The sequence below is a fragment of the Mesocricetus auratus genome, unplaced genomic scaffold (assembly GCF_017639785.1).
Source record: "Mesocricetus auratus isolate SY011 unplaced genomic scaffold, BCM_Maur_2.0 Super-Scaffold_100013, whole genome shotgun sequence".
Taxonomy (NCBI): Eukaryota; Metazoa; Chordata; class Mammalia; order Rodentia; family Cricetidae; genus Mesocricetus; species Mesocricetus auratus.
In genome coordinates, this window is record NW_024429196.1 from 61804839 (window position 1) to 61830314 (window position 25476).

Below are 25476 nucleotides of genomic sequence, written 5' to 3' on the forward strand. Positions count from 1 at the left end.
CAGGAAATCGTCTCCTGGATCAAGGCACACAAGGTTATTCCCTGCTTTCTCTTTTATCAGGTTCAGTGTGCCTGTTTTCACGTTGAGTTCTTTCATCCACTTGGACTTGAGTTTTGTGAAGGGCGATAGATATGGATCTACTTGGATTCTTCTACATGTAGACATCCAGTTTGACCGGCACCATGTATCTTTTTTCCTGTATGTATTTATTACCTCTTTACCAAAAATCAGGAGTTCATGGGTCTATGGATTTATATCTGGGTCTTCCATTGGTGAATGTATATGTTTGTGCCAATACCATGCTGTTTTTATTACTATAGTTTTGCAGTATAACTTGAAAGTGGGGATAGTGATATCTCTAGCAGTTCTTTCTGGGCCTTTTCTGCATCTACTGAGGCGGTCATGTGGCTTTTGTCTTTTAGTTTGTTTATATAGTAGGCTACATTTATCAATTTATTATTTGTAGGCTTTAGGTTTTGTAGTATCTGTGTATTTTCACTTTGACCTGCTTAAACTTTTATGCATTTTAAAATCCACCCTTATTACCTCCCCCCCCCAAGCTGAGGGAAATCATAGATACATAACGCAAATGTGAAGCTAGCAGTAGCTACTTTAGGTAAATTGAAAAATAAAGAGCTGCTTCTTCAAACTTTACCTTTTAATTTCCTGAAAGTTGAAAATAAAAATTAAAAGATTTGATTAAGAAAAAAAAAAACCTCTCTTCTCACTGATGCTCAGCACTTAGTGTTGTGGAAGGTGGCATGGATGATACTGCAGGTGCCTGTCCTATGGAGCCAGGGAAGGCCGTCCGTGAAGAACCAGGCCTCAGGCAGACGTGGTGCCTAACGTCTGTAATCCCAGCACTCAGGAAACTGGAGCAGGAGGGTCCTTCAAATTTTGAGGCCAGATTGTACTATGTGGTGAGGCTGGGATCAGCCCAGAGTACAGAGTTAGACCCCGTCTAAACACACCCTTCTCAAAAGCAAGCAAACAACCAAAAACAGCGACCCAGGGGATGTAGCTTGGGACTTTTACTAACATGTGTAAGATCTGAGTTGATTTCCCAGTACCTCATGGGAAAACATCAAAGTCAGTTCCCTTTTGACCTTTAGACAAGGGAGGGGGAGGGGACTGGTAGGCAAAGTGCTTGCCTTGCAAGCTGAAGGACCTGAATTTGATCCTCAGAATTCACATTTTTAAAAAATCCAAGTTGGAAGTCACACCTTGGTATAGTGCCACACACCCTTAGTCCCAGCACCCAGGAGGCAGAGGCAGGAGGATCTCTGTAAGTTTGACATAGTGAGTTCAAAGACAACCCAGGCTACGTAAGCCTTTTCTTTAAAAAAAAAAAAAATCAACCTGTCCATCAATGGGAGGTGGGGCTGCTCTTACTCTGAGCCCTGGGGTGGCAATAACCAGAGGATACTGGTGTCACAGGCCAGACAGACAATAGCCTAGCCATGGTTGGTCCTAATGCAGATCCCCAAGAGGGAGCTCGGGATTGGTTTGTTTGTGACAGAGTCTCAGAGTGTATGTAGCCCAGGCATGCCCGGGAGACACAATCCTCCGAGCCTTATCTGTCCTCTCCTTTGCTGGAATCCCACTCTTGTGCAACACCGGTGGGGAGGTGCTGGGCTTGGTATTTGTTTTTCAGAGTTCCTCAGATGCTTCTACTGGGCAGCCAGAGTGAGGAAACACTTGTGTGTAGAAGCTAGAAGCAGAGATGGAAACCTAAAAGATAAGGCCGGAGAGATGTCTCCCTGGCCTCCTGCACCCATGTGCGCCTGTTTGGCTCTTCGTTCAGTCCTCACCAACTGCTGCTGCTCTTAAAAATCAGCAAAGAGTTCCCCAACTTCAGTGACTCCGTGTTGCCCTGGCTGTCCTCGAGATCACTTGCCTCTGCCTCTGGAGTGCTGGAACTGAAGGCGTGGGCCACCACTGCCCGGCCTGACTCACATTCTTTTAAAGATTTATTTATTTTTGTTTTATGTGCATTGGTGTTTTGACTGCATGTTTGTCTGTGGGAGGGTGTCAGAAGTCCTGGACCTGGAGTTATAGACAATTGTGAGCTGCCATCTGGGTGCTGGGAATTGAACCTGAGTCCTCTGGAAGAGCAGCCAGTGTTCTTAAACTCTGAGTCATATCTTTAGCTCTGCTTGACTTACATTTTACATGCAAGTGTTTGTGCCTGGTTATTAACATTATACAAGTTGATATCCTGGGTGTTTGTGGTGCTTTGTTTGTTGTTTTCCATTTTATATAATGAAGGGTAATCTTGAGCCTTGTGGGACGTTTTGCAGTATGTGTAGAGAGAGATGTTCAGTTGACACACTGGGATTGGAGGATTGCTAATGGGCAGTGGCCAGGGCTGTTGCTAAATTTCCAGCACTGTACAGGACATCCCACAATAGAGAATCGTATGTAAGCTGTTGTGGTTTGAATATAAAATGTCTTCTGGGAGCTCATGTGTTGAAACACTTGGTCCCCAGCTGGTATCGCTGTTTGAAGATTGTAGAGCCTTCAGGGAATGGGAACTTGGTAGAGGAACTACATCATTGGGGGTGGGTTTGAGGTTTTATAGCCTGTCCCACTTGCTGTTCCCTGCCTACTTCCTAAGTAGTGGTTGCAGCGTGATGGATTCCATCTTTTTGGAACTGTAAGTCAAAATGATGGTTTTCTCTGTTGCTTCTCATCACAGCAATGGAAAAGAAACATCCACATTTCCTGAGGCTTTCATAGAAGGATTATGTTTTCAAATTTTTAGGAAGTGATTAATTGCTAGACACAGTTCATGCATTATGTCTCTTTTACTAGTTGTCTGTCCCCCTCCATTAATTCCACATCTGCAAATTCAGCCAACAACAAACCAAAAGTGCTAAGAACAAAATAACCAAATCTCTGTGGAGCATGTACAGACGATTATTCCCTAAACAACACAGGATGAGAACTGTGGGCACAGCATTACATTCTGTTGGTCATACGTGATCCAAAGACAAATTGTTTCCGATGTTGCCGGAGTTACTAGAGCCTGAGTTCTGACACTCTTAACAACCCTGGTGCGGCCACCCACTCTCTGTCGGCCCCCAGAAAGAGCTGACAGTGAAAAGCAGCCAAAGGAGATTCAGTCAATGTTGGCTGCATTCGGAAGGACAAAGAGATTCACCCCCAAGCCCCTCCTGGTGTGAGGCTTAGGTTGAAGTAGAGGGTTTGAGGCACATGAAGCTAAGCAGGCCCTGGACAAGGTGTAGTTTAGTCCATCATTGTCTCTGCTCCAAGTCCTCCTGCCAGAATCTGTTCCTAGGAGATAAGTTCTCCCTCTGGCTGGCACCAGCTTCTAACAGCACCCATATTCCTTGGGGATCATTGGTTCAGTAGTCAGATAGCCAATGGGAGGGTCACAGTGTCTCTAGAATATCCTTCTTGGGCTGGCCATGGTGGCGCATCTAATTCCAGCACTCAGGAGGCCGAGGCAAGCAGATTTCTGAGTTGGAGGACAGTTTGGACAACACAGAGTGTTCCAGGACCACCAGGACTACATAGAGAGACCCTGTTTGCGGGGGGGGGATGAAACAATAACAACAACAAAAACAGACTATCCTCCTTCCTGCCGGGTCAGTTATATGGGCAGATCCTGTTCAGATTTTGACCCAAAGAAGCAGGGGGAGGGGACCCTGGATCCAGTCCCCCAAGGGTAGCCTGAGATGGCTGTACTGACAATATCCTGCCAGGATTTGTTACACTTTGCCTTCAAGGGAGTGATTAGTTATTTAAAGTCAAACAACTAATAATTGTAGACAGACCTGAAGTCATGACTTCCGAATTGTATGTCAGTCAGTATGGGTAATGATATCACAGTCAAAAGCTTCACATAGATCTATATCTTCCAAAAATTATTTTCTTATCTTATTTTGAAGGAATTGGTTTGAATGGACAAAAGCAGAGTGCAGTCAAGGTAGCTTTTCTTACTTGTTAGCCGAGCTCATTCTAGAATTGTCTCATTGTCTAGTACCATCATTAAATTGTGAGACATCTCTTTCAATATTTGATATATATTTAAATTCCTTTCATGTCTAACAAGTGAGTGTCAGAGGACACATCTGAGTTTGAATCAAGCAATTGCTGGAATTTGTTGTCATGCACAACTTCCCCAAATGAGGAAGAAGTTCTGGGAAGATAATGAGGAGAAATGAGGTTCATATAAATAGAGCTCGCATTTCAAAGAATCTTATTCATTTATTTAACAAACATAGTTATTTGACCAGTAAAGGCTGAGATCCAAGAAAAACATTCCAGGTCCCCCTGCAAACCTTACCTCAGATGTTCTGTTTACAGAAGCCCATGAAGAGCAAATGAGAGAAGCGGGATTTTTTTGGTGAAAATGTTTTCTCTGATAACATTGACAATCTTCTTTTTGCCCTACCCTGGAAATAATGAGAAAAAACCAGGCTTTGTCGGGTTTCTTGTGAGTCAAAGATAAACTCTGTCTCACCCAGATGCCCTGTGAGGACCCTCCCAGGCCCCTGACCAGTAATAATAATAATAATAATAATAATAATAATAATAATAATAGGGACAATGACAACAGAATTGAAGCCTGCATATAGTAGTTATTTCCCATCACAGTATTTGGAATACGCAGTGTCTCATATACCCCAGGTTGACCCCCAACTCACTATGTGGTAGAGGATGGTCTTGAACTTATGATCCTCCTGCCATTACCTCCCGGGTGGTGTGATTTACCAGCATGCAGGCTTTTGCCACCACACCCAGTTTATTCCGCGCTGAGGCTCAAACCCAGGGCTGTGTGTGCTAGGTCAGCATTCCACCACCTAGGCTACACCTCCAACCCCCACTTAGCTCTTTTTGGCCAGAATTTTTTAAAGGAAGCTAGATAGCAGGATAAACAAATGTCATGCGTGGAAGAAGCCTGAGCACTGCTTTACGGAACATCTGTTTGTAGTATCTGAATGTGAGAGAGAAATAGATGATGTAATGTCCCTCCCCGTGGGATGCATGCAGTGTAAACTAAAATGCCACGGTTTCACTTACTCACTTCATCTGTGCAGAAGCTCTCAGACAGTAAGAAAAGAAAATGCCCCATAATGCTGAGCAGAGGACCTGGGATTGGTTCCTAGCATCCATGTGGTAGCTCACAACTCCGGTCCCTGGGAATCCAATGCTCTCTTCTGGCTCCTAGGATACCAGACACATATATACATGCAGATACACATGCAAGCAAAATACACATAAAATAAGAAACAAATACATATGTCTTAGCAATGGAGATAAATTAATTAAATTGAAGAAAGGATATAGAGTAACAATTTGACCTTTGGAGTAGATTTGAGTGGTCTTGTTCTTGTTGTTGTTTTGTTTTTTTACTATTTATTTACTTACATATATAGTGTTCTGCCTGCGTGTATGCCTGCAGGCCAGATGAGGGTGCCAGATCTCATTACAGATGGTTGTGAGACACCATGTGGATGCTGGGAATTGAACTCGGGACCTCTGGAAGAGCCACCAATGTTCGTAACCTCCGAGTCATCTCTCCAGCCTCCATGGTATCCTCTTAACAGTGCCTCTCATTATTTCTCACACTTGGTCCAGCAGAGGATTCTGCAGCCCTAGGGAGGGAGGTGCTGCTCTTGGTTCAGGAAGTCTGGGTGGGGCCCAAGATTCTGCAATTCTACTGAATTTCCAGGTGATGCCAATGTTGCAGTCCAAGAAGCACATTAGAACAACTCTCTCTATGCCAATAGCTACACTCATTTCTTCCAGACTTCTCTATGCCCCAGGAGACTATGGGAGATGGGGAGGGGGGGATGGTGGCAGGGGAGACAAAGTGGAATTGCTCCCTCTTCCGTTAATAAATGTCATTTTATGCACAAATATGAACCACAGATAATATTTAAACAGACATGTTTGAGGCCTGTCATCAGACAAAAAGCATAGGAGTTTGGAATTTCTTTTCTTTTCAAGAGTTAGGTTATTTATCTATCTATCTAGATACTTATTTATTTTAATTCGAATCAGTGTTTTGCATGAATGTATGTTTATGTGAGGGTGTCAGATCTTGGAGTTACAGACAGTTGTGAGCTGCCATGTGGGTGCTGGGAATTGAACCTAGGTCCTCAGGAAGAGAAGTCAGTGCCTTAACCGTTGCACTATCTCTTCAGCCCAGGAGTCTGGAATTTTAGTAGCTGGAGATTGATGAGTGTGTTTATCTATTCAAAAGGTAGGGGTCATCCATTGCAAAGGTGCTGATCCTATCACGGGGATAATGAAATGCACTTCTCAGTTTGCGCAATCAGTATTAATGAGCATGAGTGAGAAAGATGTCTTCTCAGACATGTGCTTGCTTAGAGAGTAATAGCTTAAAGATAAGAGCTGAAAGGCAGATGTTTTATTCAGTTGCCTGGTGTGCTTATTTAATCTAAATAGACCCATAAACATCACACACACAGATTAGCTTGACAAAGTAAAATAAATTGAATTCCCTCCTGGCTTTCCGTGCTCCCCAGGCAAGTGTTAATATGAATTCTTTTTCTTTTAATCGAGGTTATTTAAGAGTATGTATCAAGAGCAAAATAAGAAAGCTTCTTTTGGCTAGGGAAGCACTATAACAGCACTTTAATGTGTTTAAACACAGGGTAGCAGGAAGTGGTACCTCTGTGGTAGCGTTTCTGTGGAATGCCTTCAAGTTTGGAGACAGAACCAAAAAGACAAGAGAAGAAAGGGGCAGTGGTAGAGAGCTACAAGGGTTAAAAGATTCACACTGTTTGCAGGAAGGGATGAGACAGCATTGCATTTTAGTTGGGAGACTTGATACAATTCTAGATTTAGACTGGAACATAATTATCGTGTGTCAGCAGGTCGACAGAACAGGACTGTTTTCTTCTGAAATATACATTATTTTTTTAATGAGATGCATTAGTTTATTGGTTTTGGTTTTTCAAGATAGGGTTTCCCTGTGTAGCCTTGGCTGTCATGGAACTCGATCTGTAGACCAAGACTCACAGAGATCCACCTGCGTCTGTCTCCTGAGTGCTGGGATTAAAGGTGGTCATGACTGCCACCGCCCGGCTGAGATGGGTTGGTTAGTTTTAAATGTATAATCGTATTAAATCTCTTTCAACGTTTGGGTCTTAGATTTCACCCCCTACCCTTATTGGAAAATGTCATCTTTTTCCATAGTCAGTTTTCCATTTGAGACTATTATAATAAATTACATTCTAACTGTCCTGGAAGGGAAAAAGATAATCTAGAGATACACTAGCCCCTCCCTTCAGCCATCACGTTTTAAGGCAGTGAATTCCAGAGAGTTAAAATTCCCCAGGAAATTCTTGATGGGAGAAGGGGAAAGCTGAGGGTCTGGTACCACGGAGGGGGACCTCCCCTCCCAGGAAGGGATTTCCCACAGTTCTGACCACCTTACAAAGCAGGGCAGAGAGTCAATGGTAGATGAGACCGCACCATAACCAAGGCTGCTGAATTATGCACATTCCCTGAACCTAACCCTCACAGCAGGACACTAAAGAGTGGCTTACCTGTTGCTTACCTGTTGGGTCAGGACCCCATGATTCGTTTTTCCCATTGTGACCACACTGAGTAAACTTTCTCTGCTCTCCACTGCTGCTTATGTCCAATTATTAGCTGGCATGCTAGGACAGACAGTAGACAGTCCTGGCTTATGGGAGCACCAGAGCCCAAGCCCTTACCCTAAAAAGTCCAGTAAGATTACCCCAAATCTAGAGTTTAAACAACACAGAGATCGTCTTGCTGTTCTGAGATTGGAAGTAACACTGAACCCAGACACTGGCTGGACCGTGTTCCCATCTTCTTCTGAGCACCTCCATCTCCTTGCCTTTGCCCCTGAATTCCTCTCTGGGCTCCTTCCCTACCTTCAGACTACCAGGGCTGACCACCCCTCCTGCCTTTCTCTCCCTCTGTTGCCATAAACTGGATCCTGGGAAGGCCTGAACCCTCATCACAGGATGACGAAGACTTAAAGGCTGGCTGTTCTGTTTGCCTTCCTGATGCACCTGCCTCGTGAATTTTACTTACCTCTGCACTTGAGGGTGTTTGTCTAAACTAAAACTATCTCATCTCACTGAGGCCGAAAGGCATAAAGATAAGAAGAACAGGCCCTCCCTGTCAGCTTTTACATCGTCCTGCTCTGAGCCCCACTCCAACGAGGTGGCAGGAAGTCTCTAGTGATTGTCCTGAACCCGCACTTGTGCTGAGTCCTAGGAGCAACAGAACCTCCTAGATCTGCCTATCCCCTGGTGAGATCACACCCCAGCAGGGGCAGCCACCTCCTGGAACTGCCTCGGCCCACCAAGCAATCTGAACATTTTCCAACCACCTTGCCCAACCAAAGGGGAGAGAATAATTGGCCGGATCAGGCTTTGATAAGACTAGCTTACTCTGCCTGCCTCTTGACTCCATTCTTTAAACAGTTCTCCCTCTGTTTAAACTTAAAGTTCTCGCCAGTACCCCAAAGATGAAGATGGGGTCATTGGCCCCCTCTCTGTACTCCCCAGTGTGCAATGCAGTCTTTGTTCTCTGCCTTGGACGGTGATCTTATCTTTGATTGGTACACTGGAGTGAAAGGCTGAGTATAGTGTATCGTGCCTCCCAGTGCTAGGGCCTTTGCCCTAAAACTGGTAATGTTACTGTGATGAAATTGCACTCATCCAAATAATTCAGGATAACCCCAGCTGAAGCCCAGCTGAAGAGCAATCACCACTCCTCTTTGCCACATAATAGCCACATGTTCCAGTATTGAGAGAGAGAGACTGAGACTGAGACTGTGTGTGTGTGTTTGTGTGTGTGTGTGTGTGTGTGTGTGTGTGTAAAACGACCATTAGCCTCTCTTCCAAAGTATGTTTTATCATCTTAGACTTTCCTATGAGAGGACTATTACATTTTGAGTACAGATACTTGCATAGCATCATTACCTCTAAGTAACATTCTGTATAAATTAAATTATATTGTATTCATTGTGGTTAAAAAATGCTAAAGTTCTCACAAAGCAGAGTATACCTCTTTCATGTTTGTACTGATTCTTATACACACTCTCAAATGCCTTGGAGGTATAGGTTCTAAAACCCTCCACCATTTCCAGTCATGAGTTTTGTATTATTTGAGGGTGTAACTGCCCTGTGTGGCTAAGTGGGCTCTTTCATGACTTATCCAGAATTTATTGAGACTACTGAGATGATTTGCCACTGTGTTGCTCAAAGGAGACAATGGTGCTTCCCCATAGGACATGAGGCAATGTTTGCCGACAGTTTTGGTTGTCACTTTTGGGAAGAGAGTGCTGAGCTCCTGGTTCTTATTGCTATTTTATTATCATTGCAGGAGTCCCCGGCGCCATGCCAAACGCATCCTGGACGGGCAACCTCAGAGCCGTAAAGTGGATGGATATGGAAGATAAGCATGGAGGCTGCCATGGTAAGGTCTCCTGCTCTGAGGCCATTGTTAAGAGAAGCTTTTTCTTGAGAGGAGCCTTCCCGCCAGCCTGGTTCTAGAGCTGCTTCAGTCCCAAATAAACCCACAGGAGGTTATATTAATTATGAAGCTGTTGGCCTTGCTTGTTTCTTACTGGCTAGCTCTGACTTAAGTAATTACCCCATAATTGTTACTCTAAGTATGTCTCTTACCGGAGAGGTTTCCGGGCTTCCTACCCCAATAGCGTTACATCTCGACTCTCTGTTTCTCCTTCCCAGAATCCTCCTGGACTCCTAGCCCCACCTATCTAGATTCCTATAGGCTCAACAGTACTTTATTGACAAATAACAGGCAAATAACAGGACTTCCCCAACAGGCCATACTGCCTGTTGCTGTTGGCACAAGGGTAATTGTAAACTTAATAGAGGGGGTTCTTGTGCAGTAGTACACCGACTGATCTGTGGTTGTTAGAGAGGCCTGATGCCTCATCATGTTGTCTCCTGAAGATAAGTTTCTGTTTCTCAGACATTCTGTTTTGTTGTGGTGGTGGTTTTTTTGTTATTGTTGTTGTTTTTTTGGTTTTTTGTTTGTTTGTTTGTTTGTTTGTTTGTTTTTGAGACAGGGTTTCTCTGTGTAGCAGCTCTGGCTGTCCTGTGCCGGGTCCTCCTGCAGGTAGAGTGGGAGAAGGGCTGGTCCAGCCCGTCTCTTCCCGGGGCTGTTGAGTGTCTATGACTCAGACCCTCCCCACTACTAGTTACCGGGGGGGGGGGGCGAAATAGGCTGAGGTAGGGGATGGGAATCTTGGGATAGGGTAAGATGACATGAGGAGTAAGGGTCAATAATATTCCACCAAGCAGGCAGGTAGCTAGGCAGGGGGCAACCTTACATCAGGCCTTGCTGAGTCACCCCCACATGGAGGTGACAGGTCAGAGACAGGTCACCAAACTCTAGTCAGGCTCAGGAGGTTACACTGGGCCGCACACCTGAGCCTTTTTTAGGCCCAACAGTCCTTGGAGAGCTTCAGATGTTTGTGATCACTCTGGCACATGCAGGTGACATCAAAGGATTCTTCCCTAAATAGACAAAAACTAGAGACCCTAAGTCATTGCTTTTTGTGGCACAGTAGGGGATGGAATGAGACAGGGTTTCGTGTAGCCCAGAGTAACCTAGAACTTGCTATGCAGCCAAAGAAGCTCTTGAAATTTGGATTCCCCTGCTTCTATCTCCTAAGTGCTGGATTGCAGAAATGTTCCCCACTCTCTGCTAGTCATTGTCATTTCCATAGACCCTTATGAAGAAGGGTTCCATCAGGCTTGGGTATCATCCACTCCAACACCATAGCACATAGTGAGCAGTTTATCTACCTGATTTTGCTGCTGGACCAAAGCACCACAGGTTGGACAACTTACATTTCAGAAATTTCCTCCCTTTTCTGAAGACTAGAAATGTAAGGTCACACCTCATGGAGACGGCTCCTTTCTTGTCCTTTCTCCTGGGGCTTTTAAATGACTTCTCCCTGTGTCCTCTTGTGTCTTTTCACTGTATCCTAATTTCCTCTCACAAAATTCCACTCAGAGCTGGGCATAGTGGCACATGCCTTTAATCCCAGCACTTGGGAGGCAGAGGCAAATAGAGTCTGTGAGTTCGAGACCAGCCAGGTCCACATAGTGAATTTTAGGATAGTCAGAGAAACATAGTGAGACTCTGTCTCCAAAAAATAAAACAAAACAAAAACCCAGTCAGGTTCCCAGGGTCTGTATACATCCTCCTCACCACAGCCTCAAGCCAGCCACACTATCTCTCCCTAGCACTCGTACAGTCCCCTGTGAACTGCCTCATCCACACTAGTCGCCCAGGTGGCATCCTTAGCCTGAGCTATAGCCTTTCGCTATCAGAGAAGGGACTGTCCATCCCACCAGTGCAGACCTGGAGCCTCTTCTCTCTGCCTTTACCCATGCCCCATCCCTTCTTGGTCAAGAAGGTGTAGACTGGTCAGCCTTGTGTTTTGCAGGTGCCCTTATTGATCATGAGCTAGGAACCAAGCTAACAGTACAGAACCTGAGTGGCCCAAGGCCACCTTGGACTCATATTTCATCTTTCTCCTTTGAATACCCACCGTGAGGATGAACCCCTGAAAGCTGCGTGCAGCTAAGGGTGTAAACACTGTCCTCCCAACCGGTATGCAGAGGAAGAGAGAGGCAGAGTCCACAGGGGCGGGGCACTGCGGTCCATCACTGCAGCGACTCAGTCACACGACATAGAAGAGGCTCTGGAAGGACACCCACGTGTTCACACTCTCTTTAGACTCTTGAAACAAAGCACGCCAAGGCACAAGGATTTCCCAGGAACCTCCTGCTGGGAGAAGGAAAGGTCTGAAGCCTGGTGCCAGTCACTGGGAGAGTTTGTCTCCCTGGTAGACGCTTCACACAGGCCTGACAGCTTGCCTGACCATCTTGCTGGAGAGGCAAAGGTGGGTCAGTGCCTGGTGGGACCACACCGTAACTGGGACCGTTTCCCACCACCAGCCCTCCATTAAGCCCCAAAGATGGACGTGGAGCAAGTCACTGGGTGTCGTCGTCCCTCTTCTCAATGGGGCCACATTTAATACATTTCCTTTTTCTGCTTCTCCCCATTAGTTGTTTGGCACACTAAAGATAGGTGGTTGAACCTGACTTACTGGGCCTGGGACACTGGCTCTCACCCTTAATGACTCTCATAGCACGCCACGGAGCTCTGGGGACCATTCCAATTTTCCACCCGTATTCCAACAGAAATTTCCCAGAGACATTGACTTCAGTTTTTCCAAAACCACTGCCAGTCACACTGTGTTTCCCGGATGAACCCATCCACTCATCTCCCTCTTGGCCTTCTCCATCCCATCACTCCACAGCTACTAATGCAAGTGAAATATTTACCAACCATTGTTCTGGAGGCAGAGAATTCAGAAAGGGGCAAAATGGCCTAAAATCCCCACTTTTCCCCAGCCCAAGAGTAGCAAGGAAGGCCTTGCCTAGAAAGGACAAGAAATAGTATCTCTCTTCCTTTCATATATATATAAAACCCTGCAAACAGATGAATGTCACGTATATCATAAAATATTTATGTGTGTCATTTACAGCCTTATACATTTTAAGATATATTTATGAAACATAAAATGAATGTATATATAAAATCATAAATTTGTATAGTTTGTGTATATTTATATGTATATTACCTACATGATATACACACGCACACATATCAAAACACAAATGGATGAGGAAAATGCGTTGGGGAGGGCCTTACTGAGAAACTGATCTCGAGGTGGTGACAAGAGCTGGGCTTTATGTTATCTGCGAGAGAACAGGGTTATAGGGGTATGGGCGAGCCCCTGGGAGAGTCAGAGAAAGTGGGCCTACTGTGCTTGCAACTGGCAGGTGTGTCTGAAGTGATTGAAAAAGAGCAAAGAGTGACCAGGGTCAGGAGTCTCAAATGCCAGTGGTGAGAGTTCTGAGCAGAGAACATCTATTCCACCTGTGTGTTAACAGGATCTCTCTGGTTGCCACACTGTGTGTGTTTAAGAGGGCACGGAGTCACCGGAGGAGCCGCCCTTTAGAGTAGTCCAGACAGGAAGCTGGAAGCTGCAGAGGATGGTGGGGACACTTTACAGAGGAGCAGTTGAGAAGGGATGGGATTGAGAACTTCAATGCTATCCTGGCACAAGAGTGACACATGCCATCCCGGCACTCAGGAGACAAAGCAGTAGAATTGCCTATTGAAGAGCAGCCTGGGCTGCATACAGAAACTGTCTCAGAGTCCGCTGCTGACATGCTGCATCAGTGAGGCTTACTGAGGTGGAGGTGACACTCCATAGTCACCATCAGAGCTCAGAGAAGAGACAACACAAGGCGAAAGGTCTTCTTTCATCCCTGTGCTTCTAGAATTTACCTGTCGCATGAACTGCTTCAGGACACGGTTTCCATTGTGCTCAATGCTCATCTTATTCAAGTGCATTTTTGTGCCATTTGTCCTAAGCGGTTTGAGCTCCTGGTGGGCTAGGGCAGCCCAGCCATGTTTCACTGCATCTCATCATACTTGATCAGGATTCCGCTACCTCAAGTTCACCATTTGTGACTTCTAAAGACAGGGATGTCTGACTGTTTTTCTGCCTCCTTCTCCCCACAGGTCACTATGTACATGACATTTGCATCTATGGAAACGGAGACTTAAAATGGCTAATAAATTCAGAAAGCCTATTTGCTAACAAATTTGAGCTCAACACGTACCCTCTCACCGTGGAATGCCTGGAACTGCGGCTTCGAGAGAGAACCTTAAACCAGAGTGAAACCGCCATACATCCCAGCTGGTATTTTTGATATGCAGCAGCTCTGGCCTAAAGGGAAACCCAAGGCATAAAGAGGAGCCTTTCTCTCCAAGAGACTCTTGCCCTGGCTGTGCTGAAGGCATCAAAACCTGCTTTCAGGAAAACGTCAGGACCTGGCTTCACGACTATGCTTAAAATATCCACTGGACACTGTGATCCATTGACAGGATGGCTCTGTGCAGCTGTCCCGCCATTTTTAGCTAGTCTAGCCATTTCTTTTGAATGTTTTTTCCTTCCTCTTCCTCCTCTTCTTTATTTTGTTTTCGTTTTTTGTTGTTATTTTTGTTTGCTTGTTTGTTTTGGTCTTTCAAGACAGGGTTTCTCTGTGTAGCCTTGGCTGTCCTGGAACTCACTCTGTAGACCAGGCTGGACTTGAACTCATAGAGATTCACTTGCCTCTGCAGGGATTAAAGGCGTGCACTACCACAACCCAACATTTTTCTTCTTTTTTTTAAAGACAGGCTCTTGCTATATATCTCTGGCTACCCTGGTTCTTGCCAGGTAGCCCAGGATGGCCTTGAACTCTCATCAGCTCTCTCGCCTCCCTCCACCCAAGTGCTGCTATTATAAGTGTACAACCACACCTGGCTCTGACGTCTGCAAGTCACCTGATGCTCATCGGCATCTTAATCTACTGCCATGGTCAATGATAAATTTAAGTGCATCAGTTCTCTGTGCCAGATACTTATATTAGTATATGCCCTTAGAAAGGAGACTGGTGGGTAACACTGTCTGAAAAAAATCAAAGCCTGTTTTATTTGAGGAGGAGGCTTTTATACCATCTTTATAGCAATTATGTACTCAGAAAGGCATAGAGACAGCTTTCTAGTAACTTACCAATTCCATTTAATCAAGAACTGATTGGAGGTGGTGGTGCACACCTTTAATCCCAGCACTCTGGACACAGAGGCAGGCAGATCTCTGAGTTCTGGTCTATAGAGCGAATTCCAGGATAGCCAGAGCTACACAGAGAATCCCTGCCTTGAAGAGCAAAACCCAACCAAACAAAAGGAACCGGTCTTGAAGAGCTGAGGAACTGGATAGTTCAGTGTCTTAGCATTTGACTGACATGTGCAGACCCGGACTCCGTCTCCAGCATCACAGACAGACTGTGAACACTGCAGTTCTCAATTACTGGTGTCTGAAGTTGTGCATGCAGTGTAAAGCCATTAACATGACAGAACATGTGCTTAAGACAGGAGCCACTGTGTGGCTGCAGGAAGAGGACCTCAGGGATGCTGGGCATTTCCGTGTTCTGTTCCAGAATGTTCTCTTTTCCGCAGAGAACACTGAAACATTCTCACAGGAATGAAGGAATTCTTTCTTTCCCACAGGAAAGGTGCTATTGCGTGGGTCTGGAACCTGTGGATAACTTATGTCTGGGGTTCCCTTTCTTTATATGAGATGGGGACTGGGTTCTGTTATACACAGCTTGAACCACACCAGGACAGCCTCCAGGTAGCTTGCAAAGATTGGTGCTGACAGGAATTTCTGGATACTTAAGAGCTTTTGATTGTAGGTGGACTTAATGTGTCATTTTTCGGTCATTCATTCATCCATTGGTTCAGCCTGCATTCACTAAACGCCTCTTGAACATCTGTGATCCTCAGGACACGTGTTGACACTGGAGGGAAACAAGACATATTTTCTCTCCTGTAAAACTGACAAGTGGTATCAGCTTTTGAGCCCTGCTCTAAGTCTTACAAAATGCCTACATTGCACACATGCCCCGACCTGGATCCGTATTATAGCAGGCCATAGGGATTGGTAATTAGTCAATTATTCCAGAGACACAGAGGAAGGAGAAAACAAAAGCTAAAGCCTGTTGGCCCCTACCAGCTCCTTCTTGTCTCATTTTTTTCAAAACTCACACACCTCTGTCTCAAGGGTGACATGAGTACCTATGTCTTGCAGATGATGTAACAAGCCTTGGGATGACTAATGATCATTAGGAAGCAAATTCTAAGGATTTAGGCTGTCTTTCTGATCCTCTCAGCTCATTTCCCTAGGGTTGTTGAGAGAAGGTAAATTAAAGCCATACTTAATATATCCAAAGAAGTCAGAGTTTAAGAACGGACGCTGTGTTAACTTTGAGAAAAAATTCTGTCATTCAGAAGGATGTGTGGTAAGGACTGAGCAGGTGGGGGAATTTGCTGCCAAGCATAACAACTTGAGTTCAATTCCTGGGACCCACCCAAGGGAGGGAGAGAGTTCACTCCCACAAGTTACTCTCTTACCTCAACATGTGTTGTTGCACATAGTCACTCCCCAACATACAAATGAGTAAATGTAACTTTAGGGATGTGATCATCTTTTTAGCTATCTTGCATTCATAAATATTTATTTGTCCTAATGAAAAAGAAAATACTTGCGTTAAATGATATCACTTGCCATCATTTCATTCTTGTGCTGTAATTGTGCCTGCTGAATGTTAACCATTTTTAAAGGGAATCATTTTCATGGAAAACTTCGTTAACTTCTACTGAGAAATAAAATGGGCCTGTGTCGGGTACTAAAGGGTAGAGAGGCAGGGATGCTCTTGATTGAGGTGAGGTCTATAACAGGTCTCTTTTTTATTTGTTACTTAGATGAGAACACCTGAAAAGAAATGTTTTACACTGGATCTCTGAAATGAGAAGTTTTTCCTGGAATAGAAGTTTACATGCCCATTGCTGATCACCTCTTTATCATAAATATTTTAATATTGAAAGGGAGTAGCATTTGAGCTAGTGAGCTAGCTATGAAGGTACTCTCCTGTCTCTCCTGTATAGTATCCATTTTGGTTTTCATGTTTTCTGTTTTTGTTTTCTTGGGAATAAATTAATATATTGTTTTCCACCTTCAAGGATAGTGTGTGTATTTATTTGATACCTAGTTAATATGTTCAATGGTACAGTTCCCCCAGCTTTAAAAAGAACAAAAAAAAACCCCACATTTATGTATGTGTAGTTGTCTAAAATAATCTATTCACTAAAAAAAATTGACATTTCCCTTTGTGGGGTGAGGGGAGAGCAATTGAGTATAACAGGATGAAACAGAAATTTGGTTTTATTTATACATTTGTGTGTGTGTTGTATGCTTGGAAACTGTCTTTCACAGAACTTTGAGCTTGCCATCTTGGCTGGACTGGATGACTAATGAACCCCTAGGGTCCAGCCATCTCCACTCCTCCCTAGGATTGGAGTTATAGGCATGCCCCCTTCCCTTCTCCAGCTTATACACAGATACTGGGGATCCAAACTCAGGTGTTCATGTTTACCAAGCAAACATTTTACCAGGCATAAGTCATCTTAAAATTGCCTTCTGTGTCCATCAGGCTTTCGGTCAGTCACTATGATCAGATGCTCAAGGAAAGCAGTTTAAATGCAGACGGATTTGGAAGTGTCAGTCTAGCATGGGGGAGGGGGGGAAGCATGGCAGAGCATCTGGGAAACAGAAAAGGGATTCAGGAGGGAGCCGGAACAAGGTAGAGGTCCCAAAGACACACTCCCAGCAATCTGCTTTCTCCAAGGAGTCCTTGCCTCTTACACAAAAAGTTGTGCATCTATTCTGGCTACCTGCAAAGACAACTAACTGCACCCTGCCTGGTAGGTACTGAGATAATTACTGGAGATCAACAGACAAACTCGTGTGTCACAGAGCTGATCACACGTAGTTAGCGAGTTTTCAGGAGCAGTCTGCATCAGGTTGTCAACAATAGGATGTGAATGGTATTTGTCACATGTCGCAAGAAACGAGTCAAACGTGATCTCTCCTGGTCACCATTAATTTTTATTTTTAAAAAGGCAGATTCTTTCTATTCTAGATGGAGAGAGAAAAGAGAAATTCTGAAATATGCCAATGAAGTATTAACAGAGAGTGCTACAAAGCCACCAGAACAGTGTGGTAGCATGGGAGTGTGGGAGAAGGGCTTCATTAGACCAGGCCGTCAGGGAGACCTGCCTGATGGATGCTCTGCACTGCGACCGTGTCTTCTGCAGGCGAACACAAAGACTAGCTGGACACTGCGGTTTCCTTTCATCATTTCCCCCTAGTCCTGGGAAAATTCCAGTCAGTCACAGACTCCCTGGGACATGGCTGGTTCCAGAGCTGAGGCAGGGAAGACCTGAGATGAGCCTGGAACAAGCTATTGCAACAAGAGTCCTAAAAGGGTGACAAACGTGTCACAGGTTCAAGAGTTGCCGTGAACTCTCCTACTGCATCAAAATTGTGACAATAATATATTGTGACCCAGTAACTTAAATAAGAAACCAAGCGTGAATAATACATGCATAGCACACAAGGGCAAATACATATGAATGCGTGTACAAAATACACACATTAATAAAATGTGAAAGAGGCTGTTGAAGTGAGTTCCTGCTCTTGGTTCCAACAATCAGCTAACAAATGAGTCACGGTTCCTTCTTTCACCCAGGGCTGAGCAAACTGATTCTGTGATGGGCTAGACAGTAACTGTTTTGGGCTTTGTAAGTCACATGGTTTCTATTGCAATTATTCACTCCTGCGGTTAGACCCATAGATGATGTATAAACATGGGCTGTGTGCTGATAAAGCTGCCCCCCTGCAGTGTCTGGAAACTGTGATCTCCTGCTCTACACATCCTTTTCTAATATGTGCCAAGCCCAAAGGGCGTGAAAGAGCATCCTCTTAGGAGTGAATTATGTCTTGGTGGGAATGCTTGAGTGCCCAGCCCATCCTCAACCCCCAACCAGGAGGAGACAGCCGGAGACAAACACACAGAAGGAAGACTGGCTTCTATACTTTGGTTGCATCTCTGTCTAAGGCATGAATAAACCGGTGTGTGCTTTATCTGAACGAGCAAGGACAGCTGGGTAAAGCTGGCAGGGTAAGAGTCTGCTTGAGCTGCTCTTGGGAAATCTCCAGTAGGAAAAGGTGGGAGACTTAGAACAACACATCTGGGGACCAAGACTGCAGGATATGGGAAGCGTTAGTATTTATAGCTCTTGAGCTGTTAGGAAACTAAGTATGTGCTGCAACAGCTCGCCAGTCCTAGGGCTATTTACTGAGCACTTTGGCTATACATGCGGGGTCAATGAATTATACACATCAGCCAGGCATGGAGGGGCACGCTCAAATCCCAGAACACAGGCAGTAAGAAGACTGTTAATTTGAGGCCTGCCTGTCTGGGCTACAGAGTAAGACCCTGATACAGTCTGGGGCTCAGAACTCAGTAAGAAGGTGTAGCCAAGTCTCTCCAAGTTTGCTGGGCCAGCATCTGCAAGGCTCCCCAGGTGAAATGATGGGAAGCCCTTCAGCAGGACAACTTGAACCCTTCTGTGAATGTAACAACTAGGATGCTGCCAACATTCCCTCAGAAGCTGCTTTCTGGGATGCCCACACAACTCGCCAGAGGTGAACTGGGTGTCTTTCAGCCTCGGAGTGCCCGAGTGCCACTTACACAGAAGCCACCTGCAGGGCTTCACTGAAACTCACTGGGAATCTGAATTCAGCTCTAAGCTACCAGACTCAAGGCAAATGCCTGCTATGACTAGGAAGGAGGCCACTTGCTTTTGCGGAAGCCCTCTTTCTGCCTTTGCTGGTGAAACTCTGTGTGAGCCGGCAAAGGAGAGGTGTTTAAAGGCCCAGCTCCATGTTGGGAGGAAACACACGTGAGAGCTGAAAGGGAGGAACTGTGACTGACTGTCCACACCATGCTCTTGAGTTTCCATTGCTTGTCAGCTCCCCTAGAACATCACAGTGCTGCTTCCAACCGCAGTGCCCCCTAACTGAAGACAGGTAGCAAGCCTTTTTGTCAGCCCACAAATAATGACCTGGAGACTTACTATTAATTATGAAATCTTGGCCTTAGCTTATGCTTTTCCCCAATTTAGTCATAACTTAATTAACCCATATTTTTTAATCTATGTTTTGTCACATGGCACATCGGACTTGCTCTCAGTCTGCTGGTGAAATTACAAACCTAGATTCCTCCTCCCAGTTACTCTCTTTTTGCCCAGAATTCCTGCCTATGCCTCCTGCCTAGCTATTGGCCATTATGATTTTTATTACACTATCACAGCCATACATCTTCACACAGTGTACAAATATCCTACAACAAAGACACTTCTCCCAAACTGGAGAACAGGTTGTCCTATAATCAGCAGACGATCAATTCCTTGTTGGGCAGCAATTTCCTCCATGCTGAAACATCCTTGGGGGAGGAGGGATGCTATAGAAAACCAGCAAGCTTGGTGCAGAAAATTACCAGACTCAGGCCCCTATCCCCATTCATATGAGCAGCAAGCAATTGCTGTAGGAAAAGACACTCTTCTACGAGGCCGCCTGCAAGATAAACAGGCAGCTCTAGGAATACAGTCTTTTAGTCTTAATAGTTCTTCAATGTAGCTGCCTCCTTACCCTGGCCATGCTCCTGTGAATAACCAGAATGCACTAACTGGTTCATGAAACTAGAAGTGTGGAGTGGCTTCTTTAGTGTGTCATCAATGTCCTCTCTGGAGTGAATACATGCTAGTTCCTTTCTTACCAGGAACCCATGTAATAATCACAACCCAGAGGAATGCCCTGTAAAGTTTAACATCCCGTAACTGATATAGAAAGTAATAGTGAGAAGAGAGATTATAAATCATTACCATGTGCAAATAGGAAGCGCACAAAGCTACAAAATCCTTACCTCCAAAGTGCATCAGAGGACTGTAGGCTACCTCCGTGAATCCTTTCCGCCACTCACATTCCCCTTGCCTTCAGCCTGGCCTCAGCCAGCTAAGTTTCTCCCACTCATGAAGTGACTGAAATCATCCTTTATGAAGTGTATGACCCTCAATAGTTTTGTTTCCTTTGGTCTGCTGTAGTTTTCAATTAGCCTTTGTGATTGGGCTTGGAAGTACTAAGAGGTGCTCTATCTAAGTTCCAGTGTTTGATTTGCACACCAACCCCCCTCCATTGGGTGTGTAATTTGCTTCTTGAAGCATTGAATCAATCATTTTCCCCAGTAGTTTTGGTTAAGTGGCATTAGCAACTTGGAATAACCAAACAGTACCTCATCTTTGGAAGCCACAGATCTGTTGTGCGTCTGATAACCACACTGAGGAACCAGCCTGCCTCCATCTTAGGCTTAAAAGCCATCTTATAGTAAGAATAAACTGGGTTCATTCCTGTTTAATGATTAAGCCTCTGTTTCTCAAGGATTGGGATATGCCCCACTTATAACCTTAACTACAAATGATTCTGTACTGCCTATTCCAAGAATGGCAATCATGTCTTTGTTTCAAATGTTTATAACCATCTTGCAACCCTACCTTTGTTTCAAAAAAATGTTATGACCACTTGTGACTATCTTGTTACACCCACCTTGCAATTCATGTCTTTGCTTCAAGAGGTTTTTAGGACTAATTCGTTTGTCCTGCTTTTATAACACTAAGTATTTTGCCAGCCAACGACTCCTCCCACCCCGGGTTTGGAAACCCCCTACCCCTGAGCTATGAAAGCCTTGTCTTCCTCACATCCAATGCTGACCTCTCAAACCCCACCTTAGGGGAGGCAGCCCATGAATACAAATAAAAAAGTTTGCTTTAGTTAATTGCTTGCTTTAATTAATTTGGCCATGATGATTTAGGTCAGTGGTCTTTCTTCTCCATCTTTTGGATTAACACACACCTCCCCTGCTGAATTCCAAGATCCACATATTGTTCAGCTAATTGCTAGGGTAAAAGCAGCGAAAGGCAAATTATTAAATACCACAATGGAGCCACTCCCATTGAAGGTTTTGGTTCCCTGATCCATGTGTTACAGCTTCAGAGAACGTAATATTCCACATTCCAGGAGAGCAGTAAAGAGAAATTCTCCAACAGTCAATACTTCAGGCAATATGTTGGGTAGTCATGGTATTAATAACAAATGTGAACTTGAGACCCTCAATTACCTGGCAGACGGGCCTCTGTGCATATCTTGGGAGATTATCTTGATTAGATTGAGTTAGAAAGACCCTCCCCCCACCATGTACAGTGTCCCAGACCACAGAAAAGAAAAGTAAGATCGACATAAGCACTCATTGGTGTCTACTTTCCAAATATAGATGCAGTGTGACCTCAGGCTCCTACTGCCATGACTTTCCTGTCATAGTTGACTATACCCTTGTTGTGTGACACTTTTCCTAGGGGGATGTGAATAAATATCTAGTGATCCCAGATAGGAAACTGACCACAGGCCAAAGTAACAATATCACTGAAGTCCAACTTGATGAACCAATGAGTTCTTCCAGGAGTGTGTGTGACAGGTTACTCCTAGGAGTCGGGATGACTAAAAAGCAGCTACATTCCTGAAAGTCTACCCAACAGTGGGTGGTAACTCACAAAGCTGGCCTTCCAGAGTGCTCTCTGCATCACGCAGGCAGCTCGACAAGTGAGAAAGTCTCCTCTCCTCAGTTGTCCTTACGGGCAGTCACCATGAGGAGAGCAGGATCGTGAGCACTTGCTTATAGGGACTTCCTGAGTTTTTGTTTTTGTTTTTTTGATGTGAGCTGCTACAGCTTTAATCATATTGGTAGGTAGAAATTCACTTAATACTCTGCTTATCTGAAATATAAACAGACAACACTGATTAGTCTATTTTTTCAACTCTTCCCCTTCACCATCTTCCAAAGCACCAAGCTTTCCCTACCACTATTCTTTTTCTTTGTTTGTTTGCTTTCTTCCTTTTTTTATTAAGTTACAAACAAGCTTGCTTCACATGTCAATCCCATCTCCTCCCCTCCCCCAATCTCTACTCCGATCCCCAGGGAGGGTGAGGCCCTCCATGGAGGATCTCCAGAGTCTGTCATTTCATCCAGGGCAGGGCCTAGACCCTCCCCCAAGAATCCAGGCTGAGAGAGCATCCCTCATTGTGGAATGGGCAGCCAAAGTCCATTTGTATGCTAGGGATAAATACTACCCAAGGCCCCGTAGATTACCTGGGCCTCCTCACTGACACCCACATTCAGGGGGTCTGGGTCAGTCCCATTCCTTCCTGAGGCTGAATGAACTTCCCTCAGGGGTGAGCTATTTCAATTCAGAGGAAACTGCTACTGAGATGTGAGCCAAATCAAACCCTTTCTTAAGTCGCTGTCATCAGGTGATTTTATTAGAGCAACAGGAAAAGGAACCAGGGCAGGACTCTGCTTTGGGGACTCCATAGAGGCATCTGAATCAGTTTATCATGTATTTACATTAGAAAACTGATGGCAACAAAGTCTTGTTGCCTGGTGGGCACAGCACAACTTCAGCTGTAGCACACACACACCCAGGAACTCTCGCATGGGGCAGCTTCTCAGGTCTGCACTTCCATCATTAGCCATGCCTTCTCTCCTCCTGTCAATGACACACATTTGTTCAGATGTAGCCTACGTTTACTGTTTTAGTGTGAAGTTTCCCAGAATCCTTTTAAATGGAGTACAGTGACCTCTCACAACCCTATCAATCAACTTCACAACTGTCTGTATGACACTACACTTATCCCCTTCCACCTAAAACCAAAAATGGAATACTTAAAATCTTATCTAGGACTTAATGTAACTTTACCTCAAAATACTTTCACTGTGCATCTTACAGGAAGAAAAAACTAGGACATTTCTCACCCAAAATAATGTTATCATCCCCTGGATAAGATCAATTCCTTCAGTTAATTGAATTTCCACTTCAAAGTTCTCTAAATATTAAAAACATGTAGAGTTGGGGCTGGAGAGATGGTTCAGTAATTAAGAGAATTGACTGTTCTTCCAGAGGACCTGGGTTTGATTCCCAGCAGTCACACAGTACCTCACAGCTGTCTGTAACTCCAGTACCACAGGATCTCACACCTCACACAGACATGCATGCAGGTAAAACACACCAATAATGCATATAAAATAAAAATAAATAAGTCATTTAAAAATGGATAGAGCTGACTCAAGGAAATAAGAACCTGAACAAGATTTCCTCTGAATTTGTTCACAATCTCTTTGAAACTCATTTTCGTTAGCTCTTTTGTTGTAGACTGTCCCATACTCAAGAAACGACTGATTGCATTCTTACTTTATTTCTTGACTTGTTACACTGTCACTTCCTGCAGACTGGAAGGAATTGGATGGCAAATCATGGTTATATTAAGGTTTGATTGGCAGGTGGGGTTGAGTATTCTACATGGGTTCTGATCCCGTGTATATAGTTGCCAGTTGCCCCCTTTTAGCGTATGCTATAAGCACTGAGTGATTTCCAACGTGCACTTCTTGCAAACACCCACGAATATGCCCCTGGGAGAATCTACCCACTCCCTCCTACAAGTGCTCTTTCTGCATCCACCTGTCTTCCTTTCAGGCAGAATCTTCTGAAACAGCTTACATATTCCTTCTGGGTTGGCTCCCACGTTCCAGAATCCTCCTTTGTCTTTAATTCTTCTTCTCCATTCTTTAAGCAGAGAAGGCCTTTGAAGAAGCTTAAAATGAACAGAACCACTAAAGGACAGGTTCATTTCTTTGAATTTTCCAGGCAGAATAACCAACCCTTCCTCTCCCTTCCCATTCACTTTTGTTATTCCTCTAAGATTAGGTTTCTCACATTACAGTTAATGCATGATTCTCATTGTATCCAGAGTGAACACCTTCTAGAATACACAAAGTCTTATTCAGTTCCTTCATTTCCTAACACAAACCGGGCAGTGGTGGTGCACGCCTTTAATCCCAGCACTCAAGTGTTGGGCCTAAGAAAGGCTCGGATATGAGGCCCAGTGTAAGCTCCCGAACCTGACTTGAGTTTAGAGCTTGGATGTGAGGCCCAGTGTAACCTTCCGAGCCTGGCTAGAGTTTGGTGACCTGTCTCTGACCTGTACCCTCCACATGGGGTGACTCAGCAAGGGCCTGATGTAAGACTGCCCCCTGCCTAGCTGCCTGCCTGCCTGGTGGAATATTATTGGCCCTTACTCACGTCACCTTACCCCATCCTAAGATTCCCATCCCCTACCTTAGCCCTATATAAGTTCCTGCCTGTTAGAATAAATCAAGATCCTGCTTCGACAGACTCCCAACTCTGTAACTAATGGGGGGAGGGTATGAGTCGTTGACACTGAAGAGTCAGAGTGAGGTAGACTTCTGTGAGTTCAAGGCCAGCAATGTCTACAATTGGAGGCCAACCAGGGCTGGTACACAGAGAAACCCTGTCTCAAAAAAATGAAAAGGAAGAAAGAAAGAAAGAAAGAAAGAAAGGAATAAAGAAAGGAGGAAAGAGAAGGGATGTTTATTGTTGAATAAAGATACCTCCTTACAAGTAATAACAAATATTTGGATAAAGTTAATAAAAGGTATTATCTTTACTACTATGCCTTTATTGTACTTAAGTTATACTTAAATGTTTAAGACAGTAATTTAGTTTTGTGCTGGTAATTTTATGTAGCTATAAGATAAATTTACAAGCACTGGAGAGATGTTAGCTCATCAGTTAAGATCAGTTGATGCAGCCGGGCGGTGGTGGCAGGCGGATCTCTGTGAGTTCCAGGCCAGGCTGGACCGACAGCCTCCAAAACAATACAGAGAAACCCTGTCTCCTAAAACCAAAAAAAAAAAAAAAAATCACTTGATGCTCTTGAAAAGGACCTGGGTTCAATTTCCAGCACCCACATGACAGCTCACAACCATCTATAACTCAAGTTCCAGGAGATAGGGTGGCCTCTTCTGG

The 25476-nt window shown here is 44.6% G+C and overlaps 1 protein-coding gene and 1 long non-coding RNA gene across 5 annotated transcripts in view; one reads left to right on the forward strand and one right to left on the reverse strand.

Moving 5' to 3' along the window:
* Window positions 1-14022, forward strand: part of Gcnt2 (glucosaminyl (N-acetyl) transferase 2 (I blood group)) — an 86319-nt gene extending 72297 nt beyond the window's left edge. For all 3 annotated transcript variants that reach the window (XM_021224978.2, XM_005066365.4, XM_005066366.4), the window contains exons 2-3: window positions 9364-9456; window positions 13618-14022. In XM_021224978.2, the coding sequence (XP_021080637.1) occupies window positions 9364-9456; window positions 13618-13808 (284 nt within the window). In that variant the 3' untranslated portion in view covers window positions 13809-14022. The remainder of the gene's footprint in view (window positions 1-9363; window positions 9457-13617) is intronic.
* A 7343-nt stretch (window positions 14023-21365) lies between these two features.
* Window positions 21366-23476, reverse strand: LOC121143765. Of its 2 annotated transcripts, XR_005881091.1 has the most exons (4): window positions 23406-23476; window positions 22998-23139; window positions 22147-22368; window positions 21366-21495 (listed from the first exon to the last, which is right to left on the reverse strand). It is a non-coding gene; the product is annotated as an uncharacterized LOC121143765 (long non-coding RNA). The 2 variants fall into 2 exon arrangements; XR_005881090.1 differs by having other exon boundaries at window positions 21366-22368.
* Window positions 23477-25476: the final 2000 nt, after the last annotated feature.